This window comes from Helicoverpa armigera, chromosome 27, assembly GCF_030705265.1.
Source record: "Helicoverpa armigera isolate CAAS_96S chromosome 27, ASM3070526v1, whole genome shotgun sequence".
NCBI lineage: Eukaryota > Metazoa > Arthropoda > Insecta > Lepidoptera > Noctuidae > Helicoverpa > Helicoverpa armigera.
In genome coordinates, this window is record NC_087146.1 from 2,557,187 (window position 1) to 2,569,718 (window position 12,532).

The window sequence follows — 12,532 nt, forward strand, 5'->3', positions numbered from 1 at the left end:
AAGGGTAGACTAAGGTGTTGGTGGTCTTAATATTTTACTTACAAACAGCTACAATACATTTTGTTGATTATTGACAATCCGATTCACGCAGAACGAGGTCACTGTATCCTTAGGTCTAGCAGTTTTTGGCTTGGATTTGGATTTAAGTTTCTATGGGGTTACGCTCCAGCCATGTTCTCTATGTATCTAATGCTGGGCTCTGTCAAGTCCCGAATCGTCGAGATTAAATATTAATAATATCAATTTAAGCGCGATAAAATTCGTTAAAGTAGTTTCATTTAAAAGCAGTTGCCTACATACCTACTTTTACTATGACTGCCTATGTAAATCATTCAAAACACAATTAACACTATAATCAACGAAGTATATAAACACGTACATTATTCCTGATACCTTAAAGTTATATTATTACTTTAAAACTAAGTTGTTTTGTCCTGTGGATCCTCCTTAGCTAAAGTAGGTATGCCTGTTAACGCCTACGGCATGTGAGTAGCAATGTATTGTGGCTAGTTAACATTTATCAGGCGTCATAGTTTAATCATCAAACTATAAATTATTGTATTAGATATAAACAATGTAAACAGAGTGCAATTTAAATAATTTTCACTGATCATGAATTTTGTCCCCTTAAGTAAAAAAAAATGGAAGCCTACTTTCTTACTTGAATACCTTTTTGAGTAGGTATATGTATATAACATAGGTTTGTTATTATTTCGACGTTTTCTGAATGTAAAAAAACATTCCATAATAAGTTTGTAAAATCAAATACTTGATAAAAATTCAGGATCATAATTTCTGGGAACACGCGAGACTGGGAGCTACAGCCGGGAACGTTTTTTGAGTTCTAAAGTTAGATAATAGGTGGCGCTAATTGTAACCTAGTTATTTAATACCTTGGCAAGGTATATTTTAAATTATATTACCTAAGTTTTATGCCTTATATTTTACAACCTTTGGTATTTATTTCATAAAATCAGGCCCTTTTTTCGCCGAAATGTTACCAGAACTGTACAAATCATATCTTATCATTGACGTTTGGTTTGACGTTTCTCAAACTTCATCAATATTTTTAATCAAAACATTCTCCGACAGTCGGTGTTATTTCTGCCGGTGATTTGTAAATTATTAAATATACAATGGCTGCTCGCAATGTCTTAAAACTGGGAGCCCTAGAGGCTCAGAAGACGGCCTTTCTGCTATGTGACATACAAGAAACTTTTAGACCGCATATCAAATACTTTAGCGAAGTAGTCAAAGTGGCAAACAAAATGGTATGATTTTTATATCATAGTTACGTAATAACTTGTTGCTATCTGTTTGTAATCTATTGTTATATACTTCCACTGCTATTGATAAGATATTGGCAAGATTTTTGTTGTTTGTGCGGAGATATTTATAAAAAATCGATCAATGTTTTGCTGTCTGTGCCGAACTGCTACTATTTAATACGTTTGAATATTTTGTCAATATAAACGTAGAAAAATTCAACGCACATCACCGTGGCTATGATAAAATTACATATATGCAGCGAAAATATGCTATTTTTTATCAATAATGATTTAACCATAAGTACTTACATATGTTGAAAGTATTTGTGTGCAGGCTAAGCTATCTCTGTGAGTCTATTTCAATAGAGACAACTAAAATGAAACAATCTTGGTTGGACTGTTTACACAAAAACATATTAAACAATATATTAACTAGTGCCTAAAGTAATGATTCAGTTTATTAGGCAATTGTTATTATTGTTTTAACATTGGCTTTAAAGTCATCGAGATTATTTGTCTTTCTGGGCTGCAGGTTGTTTGAAAGAGTTACCGCAGCCCTGGTACATAAAAGACCTACGACGGAACACAACGGTTTTTAGTCAGGAAGAGTCTGACACTCCCTCTCCGCTGCTAACTGTCGGTGGGATTTGATGATTTTTGACATCATTAAAAAAAAAAACACTCATATGGAGCATAGAATTGACCCTTCACTGACAATCACTTATGCCCCTATTCACAATCCACTTATTAACATAAATAATACAATAATAATTACAGATGGAAGCAGCAAAACACTTCAAAATTCCCGTATATGTCTCGGAGCAGTATCCCAAAGGTCTCGGCCATACAACTAAAGACATCAATGTATGTGACGCAGCCCTGGTGTATGAGAAGACTAAGTTCTCCATGTATACTCCTGAGTTAGAGGAGAAGTTGAAGAAAGATGTGCCTGATTTACAGTCTGTTGTACTGTTCGGGATTGAGGTATAATTTTTATTGTTATATATTTTGTCTAAACATTGTAAAGGACTTTACAATACATAGTAAAAATGAAACACACTGGTCATGCCTAGGACTCAAAAGGCTAGCTTCAAAGTGGCAAAGTTATTTGATGAGAACTGTAAAACAATCAATTACTAAAAAAAGGATGTATGAAGTCTGACAAAATTTAGTGAACAACATTCTGCATCCAGCATTTTTTATTTAAATCCATTGCATTATGTTTTACACATAATCTTTTCCCGATTATGTCAGACTGCTGTCCCTTCGGACTATGAGAGTGAAGGAATAGAGAGTGCAAATGTGTCTGCATAAATGCTTGTGCACTATAAAATGTCCTGGGCTTATGTAGGTACTCAGAACAGCCACTGTGGCTGGTTGGCCTGGACCATCAGAGCATAATATTGTCTTTTTAATTTCAGGCCCACGTATGCATAGAGCAGACTGTGATCGACTTGCTGAGCAAGGACTTGGTAGTACATGTGCTAGCCGATGGAGTGTCTTCTAGATCCCTCATGGATAGAGGGCTTGCACTACAGGTAACCTGTTTTTATTTTCAAAGAATCCTAGATAAGTGGCCAATTAAATCTAGTAAGGCCGCGAACGCACAGGCAGGTGGCTTGCTTAGCGCCTAATGTCTAGCGCGTCACCTAGCGAGTAGCCCAGTAAAACGAACGTTCTAAAATGAACGCGACCGGCTGCACTGCGCGCTTAGCGCCTAGCTAGTCGAATAGCCAGGATGAAAGCCGCTAGGCACTAGGCGCTAAGCAAGCCACCTGTCTGTGCGTTCGCGGCCTAAGACAAGATGTACCAAAGGTAACTGGGTGGAGGAGGTAAAATAGGGGGTTGCACCATATAAAAATTTAAATCATTCAATCAAACTTCATGCATCAGCAGCATGTTTTGAAAGCCCTTTTTTAAAACAAAGACAGCCTCTAATACACCACCTCTCACTTGGAACAAACTCCTCAGCAACACAAGTCTCTGTTTGGTTTAAAGAGCCTTCAAATATTGCCATACTAGCTGATTCCCACAGTTTCATCAAGTCACGAAGGACCTTACTATGCCTGGACAAAATAATAACATGTGTTACTTGGGGATAGTCTAGCTGCCCAACAGTGAAAGAATTTTTTAAATTAGTTCCGTAGTTTCGGCGCCTTTAAAGCATTTCCTCTTTATTAAATTAGTAGAAATTATCCATAACTATTTACCCTATAGGCTGTATCTTACTTACCGTTCCAGCGCATGGCTGCCCTATCCTGTTTCATAACCACATCGGAGAATGTCCTCTTCAAACTTATGAAAGATAAACAGCATCCAGAATTCAAACACATTTCTAAACTGAATAAGGAACCCACTGTCGATACTTTAGGGTTCTCTGAAAGGACCTCCAAATTATAAAAAATGCCTTTATATTGGTGAAATTCCATCAATTGTTTCTTCTGGTCTACTCGCTCTAGCAAACAGTAACAAATTGCGTGCGAACATTTCTAAAATGTTCGCGAAATTGCAACCTTTGTGCGCGAAAATATGCTAGCAGCGGATTTGCGTACATTCTTTTCTTCGCTGTACTTAATAATTTTGGTGGAATTTCACCATAATGAAAACAAGTCAATTTAGTCAAATTAAGTGTTATTTGATATTTAATCTTTTTACTAGCATCTATGAGATATATGTATATATTTTTTTCATTTTTGCATAATATAACTTTATGTTTTGTTTTCCTTTTTTATTTATTTCAATGACATCAGTGGATATATTTTTTGTCCTAATGCCAATGTTTTATCTAGGTAAATTGCTTTATGAAGGTGCAATAACCCTGGCATTTGGATAATTTTGAAAAAATAAAATTGAATTGATTGAAAAAATATACAGTAAAACATATTTTATTTGTTTTCAAACTCTTAGTATTTTAGGTGAAGGATTTTTATTATTATTTTTGGTATAATTTAAATTCTTTTATTTTATACTATGTTAAAATACATTACGTATTATATTGAGCATTCCATTTTATATTTTAAAGCAAAAATGTATGCATGTTAAATAAATGTACCTATATTTTTCTGTAAATAAACGTTTTCACACAAGACTTGTTTTTTCTTTATTTTCAGCGTCTGCAATCCATCGGGTGTTTTGTGGGCACTTCGGAAAACGTGCTTTTCAAGCTATTACGCGACAAGAACCACCCGGCTTTCAAACATGTATCTAAGCTTAATATTACGCCTAGCGCTGACGAGTTTGGGCAGAAAATTAATCAGATGTAGAAAGTTCTAGAATGAAGGCTCATTTTTAATGGTCGTTAGATCCGTTCACAATATTTTATTTACAGCGGATTTCAATAACTGATCCGTCCGTTGTGTTTTATGATTGGAGATCGCAGACCAAAAGAAAGATCGGTTATTAAATATGCATTTTTCTGTTGATTTGATAGAGTTAGAATTTTGAGCTTAGCCCTATATCAGCATGTCAAATTCCTATCGCTAGTAGTAAGTACAACAATAGATAGATATATAATATTGGGAATGGCCGTTAGTCTTTATATATGCGGAGATGTCTCAGATTGTGGCCTAAACCTTTTAAATTCATCTGCTAATGTGAAAAACATCTCCTCAATTAATGTGTAAAAAAAATACGCGATGAAGAATACCCGCTTGCGGGTTATCTAATGATCGATTAAAAGAACAAGAATCTACCGCAACCCGAAAGCGTGTAATGACCAATGAAAATGAGCCTTAAAACGGAGATAATTATAAGATTTTAAAGGAAAGACTCGAATAGTAAAAGCCAAGATTTTACATCATTTATAGATATGGAAACAATGCTCGAAATATGCTATTGAACAAACTTGCTCAAATATTACTGTGAGTTGCACCATTTAACTAATACGATAGGTAACCGAACCATTTTCAGTTGTCAAATCTCTGATTAGACCAATGCGCGGCAAGTACACGGCTGGTTATGGTTTGGTTATCTTTAGGCGTCGTCCTAATTGGCAGCGATCGCACGATGGCGCGATGCGTTTTTCGTCTAAGACGTCGTCCTAATTGACAGCAATTGTACGATGACACGATGCGTTCTCGTCGTTCGATGAGTTCAAACATACAGATTTCATCAGAGTGTCCTATTTGAACCTCGCAAGTGAGATAGTGAGATCGTGAGATGAAAAACGCATCGCGCCATCGTGCGATCGCTGCCAATTAGGACGACGCCTTACAGTTAAATGGTACATATCGGTTTTTTTTTCGTGCAGGTTTTTGATTATCACACCTACTATTTATTATATTGGTTTCCAGTATTTTAAATATTTTTTAAACCAAAGCAAATCCCAAATCACTTCTATTTTTCTTGGCTTAAAAAAGGGGAGGGATACGAAACTGATTTTATGGAAAAGATTTTAAAATATAATTTAAATCATGTGATTATAATATGTAGGTGAAGGTATACTCATACAAACAAACATTTTAAAAAACAAGGTTTTTGGTGGACTTATTTCTTACCTGCTTGAAACGAGGCTTGAAAATAATTTATAAATAATATTTTTTTATCATTGTATTATTTGCAAAAATAATAGAACTTCAGAAACGAAATATACTTATTAAATATAAGTTTATTTAAATAAAAATGTCCTCGCTATTACATAAGGAGAGTTGTACAGAAAACTTATTTCATCACTTAGAACTTAAGACTGATGTTCAAAGAAAAATATAATAACTTATGTAAATATTTTGGAATAAAGTAGATTATTTTATGCGGTTTTCACATCACACGAGCGCAAGATATGTTTTTTTTTAAATCAAATAGGTATTCATATGCTATTTTTAAACTGCGCTCAAAATGCCATGTATATAAATAAAATCTGTATTTATTATAATAATGCAAACATTTAGAGAAAGACACCGCATGAAAAGCATTGTTTGTGGTTTGTATCGACCAAAAAAAAATTTGAAAAAAATAAAAAAAACTTGAAATTTTAGATATATATACTCCTTATCCTTTTCCATATTCAAGAGCGCTCGTGAAATGTCAAAAACCTAGTAAATAAAATAGGTAATACAATTATTTATTAAATTGTATTATAAATGCAAATATATTTGTTTTTTATTAATTTATTTTAACAGGGACCATTTCAGTTGCTCCTTCGCCGATTGTAACACCTGAAAATAAGAAAAACTAACATATGTATAGAATTTATTACATTTTAATTATTTTTTGAATCTGAAAATAAAATGGATCCTTCCAAATCAGTGAAGCTCATACCCATTTAAAATTATGAGAATTTAAAAATATTTTTTATTATTATCTGAACCTGACTATACAAAATTATAAAAAATATATAAAGATAAAAAATGATTTTTTTTTATTATTATGATTTCCTTGTTTCAAGTTCCTAATCAATAAATAAAAGAATAAACTATACTTTAACAGTTTAATAATTTAAATATAGGACATCTGAATTACTATTGTCCTGCATTGGCAACAAAAATATCTTCAAGTTAAATTATAAATATATTTTCTGCGCAAAGAAAGCCAGGAGGTAACAGTAGTTACATCATAGGCCTGTAGAAAAGAAAAAGTAATTATAATCCATTTGCCTAGGCACTAAGTATACTTTCTAAGCACTTTCTAAGTATATCTTAGACACCAATGACTGTGTTTCGGATGGCACGTTAAATTGTAGGTCCCGGCTGTCATTGAACATCCTTGGCAGCCGTTATGGGTAGTCAGAAGCCAGTAAGTCTGACACCAGTCTAACCAAGGGGTATCGGGTTGCCCGGGTAACTGGGTGGATGAGGTCAGATAGGCAGTAGCTTCTTGTAAAGCACTGGTAGTCAGCTGAATCCGGTTAGACTGGAAGCCGACCCCAACATAGTTTGGGAAAAGGCTCGGAGGATGATGAATCCATTTGCCTAGGCACTTAATTAAAGGTAAACAATCTTAATAGGACATTTTACACAAATACATAATCATCTTCCGAGCCTTTTCCCGACTATGTTGGGGTCGGCTTCCAGTCTAACCTGATGCAGCTGAGTACCAGTGTGCCACAAGGAGCGACTGCGTATCCTACGTCCTCAACCCTGTTACCCGGACAACCCAATATCCCCAGGTAAGACTCTATTTTCTATACTATGAAGGATTATTTGTAATTTATTTTTCGATAACAAAAAATAGGTGTCCAAAATATTTTGCTAAGACAGAAGATGGGCTTCGTAGATTTTTTTTTATTTCATTAATTGAGAAGTTTATGAAAATAACTTCAAAATATACAAACCCTGTTCCATTCCTTTAAAAAAATATCCAGAGCTTTCTATTGAAACTATTTAAATAATGGTATGTTCATTTTGGAACTCGGAAAAAATCCTGTAATTAGGTACTAATTTTATCTACATTTATGTTACAAAGCATTTAATTCCTACACCAGTCCAACAGTACCAAAATTTACGCAATTTAATGAAAAATACAGCTTAACTAATGCATAACTTTAAAAGAAAAAAATGTACAAAAAAACAAGCAAAAGAAAAAAGCCATACCTACAGCCGATGAAAAGGGGTAGCAAATGAGAAAAAAAATGAAAAAATAAAATAAAAATGTTAGTTTTTTTTAATAAGCACTAAATAACTACATTTTTACAAATTAACGATGGTTTACGTATGCCAAACTATTGCCCCCGGATTCGCTTACATATTCATAATGTTCTGTAGTATCTGAAATTTTTAATAAATAAAATAATTTCAATAATTATTGTTAGTTTTTGTGTTATTATTTTGTGAAAAGAAACAGTTTTTTTTTTACGTGAGACTGTTAAACTAGATAAAAAATTGTTTTGCTTTAAATGTCTAATATTTCGTTTATTTCAAACCAATGAATATATAACAATATGTGTGATCCCAAGTTATTAGCATAAAACAACAAAATGCAAATAAAATATTAATAAAACAAAATCAACCACCAAGTGCAAAACAAAATAATAATAAAAAATAAAATTAATATTTCAAAATGTTTATTTAACAAAAATCATAGTGAAACAGTTTTATTTTAAGAAATCAGATTTCTACAAATTAAACATGAAAATATACATAAAGTATAGTGATTTGGGTGTAATTAAATACTGTGTTATTATTATAATTTTAATAATAAAATAACTCTGATATTTACTACCTAGTTTTTAAGACTTGTTTAACAAATACTTAAAATACATATTTTAAAAATAATCGGACGTTTCGTTTACTAATTTGAACTTAAAGAAAATCAACTACTTTCGTTATATTTTATTCGCGATCTCAAAAAGAAAATCCATTAGTTTCCTTTAAAAAAAAAACCATTACATACCAGTTAATTAATTCATGTGTTTGAAAAACATTTTGATAATGATATCAAGATATTTGAAGATAGCTTTGGCTGTCCCTTGTTTAAATGAAAAATCATTTTTATCAGGACTTTTTTGACAAACCGGATAAAAGCTCCAAAAAGGATAAAATTTATAAAATAAGTCACCTTTGAGTTTTATATATTTAGACTACACTTGACGTGTATGAAATAGTCCTATCAACTGAGAATGAGTTCCTAAATGGGGTTCATCAAAACATGCTAATACTGGAACCCTCTTTTTACATACACACGCTCAAACTTAAGCGAAAAATCATCTCAAAGCAAAGGAGATGGCCAAATTTTCATAGAAAAAAAAACCAGAATCGACAGCAATGAAATGGTTACCAATAGGTTCTTTATGATAGACCTTTGATGGTGCCAAAAAATCCAGACTGAAATCCATGGGGTTTAGGAGCTATTTCATATTATCGCAAAAATAGGTTATGTTGAATATATGTTGATTTTAAAGATTATTAACATCAAAGGACATAAAAAAGCAAAGTAAACTAACATTATACAAGCCACTAGTAATATCCCCATAGTTTCAGAGTTAGCCTGGTGATTAAAAGGTCTTGTATTTAACCACTCCAGATGCGATTAAGCACCGACCTTACCTACTTGGAGAGGTTTCACAGTTACATGCAACCTTCACAACTGGCTATGATATGTTTTTGGAGAAATTGTCTTTGGAAAATCGCGCCATGTGACATTGTCAAATATAACAAATGACTTAGCAATGCAAAACGGTCCAATCACGAGTCTGCATTCAACTTCTAACGAACATCAAACAGTAAAGTAAACTTTTTTGTGAACTAAAATCTTGATCGAAAAAACGTTATAAAAAGAGAACCCCATGGTTTTTAGATGATTTGAAATACTTTTTAAAATCCACAAATTATACTGAATCCAATCATACATATGAAGTTCCTGTCGACTCTGGGTGTTTTTTTGGCCATCTCCTTTCATAGTAACCAATTATATCAGTACTGAAATTGTATGTAAAGCATCGATTTGAGATCGCGAATAAATATCGATGAGAGAGTAATATTGATACATAAAAATCATAACGGTGGTACAACACTAGTTACGGAGTTGGTTGATAGATACAGATAGAAGAAAAAACTGACATTATTATTTATTTTTCAGATAGGCAAGAAAATGCTTGGCAATTTTTTTTAAGCGTGCCCCAAAGTAAACCAAAACCTTGAGTTTGAAAGAATCAAATAAAATTAAAGACATATATTATGCAAGTATACTATGATGGAATTCTAGCACAATTCATCCTTTAAGGTTGCGCCACTTGTTCCCAGCAAAAACACATAGGAAGTGGTAAAGGCTGCCTTTTTAAAATTTGACTTTCAAAAAGTGTTTGATTTTGGTATTTTTTATAGCTAAAATACCAGACGAATTTCAAACAAAGCTACTAAGACAATAAAACTTTAATATTTTCAGTATTTTTTACCAATCTGTATCCACCAACGCTACCACACCCAGAGACAAACTACCAAAACATTTTATTGACTTGTTCCATTACCTGGGCCACGGTCTGCTCCCCGAGGGGGACGTCCTCGGTGCGAAGCGCTGCTCTGCCCACTATGGAGGTGGGGTCGGAGTCGAGAATCACACTAGAATTTAAAAGATATGGTAAACTTAACAGAGGTAGCTGTGCAATTGGCCAAAATGGGAACAAAACATTGAGAAACATTTGTTCAATCACCTATCAAAACGAGACTTAAAAGGATTTAAAAATATTTTACTAAGTTTTTTTACTAGTCAAACTTAGTTGACCTACGGTTACTTTGTGAACAAAAAGTACATAACTTGGCATGTTCAAGTAGACAAACATACACACAAAGTTTATACTGTTAGCATTGCAGGTTCATTTGCCATATAATGAAAGCTAACAAATGTATGAAAACTGTTTTGTTAATATACAATTTCTCAAGAAAACTCCGGTCACAAATACACACAATAAAAAAAAATTGTCTTACCCTCCATCGCAGATCTCATCAAAAGCGAGCATGACAGCATCCAAGTTATCCAGCAGCACGCGTCTCTCCACGTTCCTCCTCAGTAGTATGCTGACCGACTCGTACAGTGCATTCAGTACTGATTGCAGGATTAACTAGAAATATTTTGTTATATTATTAGTTTATTTATATAATCTTTTTAATAAACAAAATTGTAGACATAGAAATTATAGATCAGAGGCTGTATAAACACGTAACTTCCAAGCTATGTGTATGCATGTGGCCCAACACATACACCTACGAGTGCTCTGGCATCCACTCATACTTAAAAATGGTTTCTAAAAAATACTTTCACGGTTCATAAACAACACTATCCCCTGGGTGACATAGGCAATATTTTATCTAGGTATCGAAAGTGGATAAGAAAGGCATAGGAAACAGCTAGTGTATGATATACAACAACAGTTTCTAATCCTGGGACTTCTGAGTGATGTAATTTTTTACAGTTTAAAACGAGGCTGAAGTTAACTTATCTTTTACCTCATTTTCATGTGAGCTGCCCATGACATAAAAGAAGAGGTCTACATTGCTCTTGTACACACAGGTCAGACCTTCCAACATGATGATCTCCGCATTTGCTCTGAAATTAAAGAATTTTATGTTGAGGAATATCATATTACGATTCACTTATGTATAAGCTCAGTTTTAACGTTTAGGTAATCTTTTATCTATTCTATAATTACGAATATCATAATATTTTTACTGTTGTAACTAATATATATTTTTTTTTTATATACGCTCTCATGCAAAAACTGCTGAACTGATTGAGATGGAATTAGCATTGGTATTGGTAGTACTATGGAGATGATGACAGAAAGATCGACTTTATACAGACTTTGGCAGTAGTCAATTGGGATGTGCTTATAGTAACTATAGGTGATAGAAATACAATAGTTTACCTGTGTGTCTTATTAAACAAGTTCTTCTCAAAAGCCTTCTGTTCCTTAGCGGTGGGCAGGACATCTTTATCGTAATACTTAGCCAGGATCCTGTTGCCATCATTGTCCAAGATACACATGCCTTTCACGATGTATAGCGTCGGTTCCTGGATTTATGGAGAAGATAATTAAGAGAATTAGTCATAAATATGTCCTAATTACCAGTGAGTAACATTTAGACTCCCCAAACTACTCGAAAATTGAACATTCAGTAAGTAATTTGGGGGCTACGATGCATCATTTTAAAATCCTTCAAACTCAAGGTTAGTTTTAGTCTTAGATGAATATTTCATTATTGCTTACGAATAGAGATCCTTCCATTGTTGTGTGCACCATTTTTCTGGTTATTTATTCTTCTTTTTGGTGTAATTTCAACAAAAACATACAACTCGGCATTCGTTGACGTGTTTTTAAATGACAGAACTTTTTTGTCTTTGACGTATTTGACGTTACTTATAGTGATGTAACGAAATAAAAGTGGTTTTAGTCGAGTTTAAAACCAAAGCAATGCACTCAGCCATTACAATCATTAGATATTGTTGTTTTGGCCCAAAATTAACATACTATTTGCGCGCTTCCACTCTATGGAAGCACACAAACCTTTTGGAACAACTTGACAAAATTATCAGACACACATTATCATCAATTTTAAATGTGGCCCTAGACGACCGAGCCTGGGTTCAGGCTACTCTTCCCATTCGCATGGGAGGGCTTGGCGTCCGCAAAATTTCTAGTATAAGTTTACCGGCCTTTATATCCTCCGTCCGTGGTACTGAGAAATTGACCAGGAAAATTCTCCCTTCCACACTGGTCAATTGCGAGGTACCATGCCTGGCTGAGGCTGTAGAGGCTTGGAAAATCACCTGCCCGAATATTGATCTACCCGTCAACCCATCCTCTCAGAGACAGTGGGATGAGCCGCTCTGCAGAG

The 12,532-nt window shown here is 33.8% G+C and overlaps 2 protein-coding genes across 4 annotated transcripts; one reads left to right on the plus strand and one right to left on the minus strand.

Moving 5' to 3' along the window:
• Positions 1-1,048: 1,048 nt before the first annotated feature.
• On the plus strand, positions 1,049-6,355 carry LOC110373777 (isochorismatase domain-containing protein 1). Of its 2 annotated transcripts, none has more exons than XM_064042067.1 (4): positions 1,049-1,271; positions 2,046-2,252; positions 2,690-2,806; positions 4,379-6,355. In XM_064042067.1, exons 1-4 carry the CDS (start codon positions 1,137-1,139, stop codon positions 4,529-4,531), a joined length of 612 nt encoding a protein of 203 aa, XP_063898137.1. In that variant the 5' UTR covers positions 1,049-1,136; the 3' UTR covers positions 4,532-6,355. The 2 variants fall into 2 exon arrangements, with proteins under 2 accessions (XP_063898137.1, XP_063898136.1); XM_064042066.1 differs by lacking the exon at positions 4,379-6,355 and adding an exon at positions 3,510-4,354 and having other exon boundaries at positions 1,051-1,271.
• LOC110373778 (coatomer subunit zeta-1) lies at positions 6,226-12,040 on the minus strand. 2 transcript variants are annotated; one of them, XM_064042068.1, is made up of 6 exons: positions 11,905-12,040; positions 11,563-11,708; positions 11,144-11,243; positions 10,625-10,758; positions 10,168-10,258; positions 6,226-6,421 (listed from the first exon to the last, which is right to left on the minus strand). In XM_064042068.1, exons 1-6 carry the CDS (start codon positions 11,935-11,937, stop codon positions 6,374-6,376), a joined length of 552 nt encoding a protein of 183 aa, XP_063898138.1. In that variant the 5' UTR covers positions 11,938-12,040; the 3' UTR covers positions 6,226-6,373. The 2 variants fall into 2 exon arrangements, with proteins under 2 accessions (XP_063898138.1, XP_063898139.1); XM_064042069.1 differs by lacking the exon at positions 6,226-6,421 and adding an exon at positions 7,848-7,969.
• Between the last annotated feature and the right edge of the window lie 492 nt (positions 12,041-12,532).

Bases quoted from the DNA above. Each gene is read 5' to 3' on its own strand.
- LOC110373777 (XM_064042066.1), top strand. From the start codon at position 1,137: ATGGCTGCTCGCAATGTCTTAAAACTGGGAGCCCTAGAGGCTCAGAAG. The intron at 1,272-2,045 runs GTATGATTTTTA...TAATAATTACAG, and splicing joins TCAAAGTGGCAAACAAAATG to ATGGAAGCAGCAAAACACTT. The intron at 2,807-3,509 runs GTAACCTGTTTT...TTACCGTTCCAG, and splicing joins ATAGAGGGCTTGCACTACAG to CGCATGGCTGCCCTATCCTG.
- LOC110373778 (XM_064042068.1), bottom strand. From the start codon at position 11,937: ATGGTGCACACAACAATGGAAGGATCTCTATTC. The intron at 11,244-11,562 runs GTAAACTATTGT...CTTTAATTTCAG, and splicing joins TTGTTTAATAAGACACACAG to AGCAAATGCGGAGATCATCA. The intron at 10,759-11,143 runs GTAAAAGATAAG...AAATATTTCTAG, and splicing joins GCAGCTCACATGAAAATGAG to TTAATCCTGCAATCAGTACT.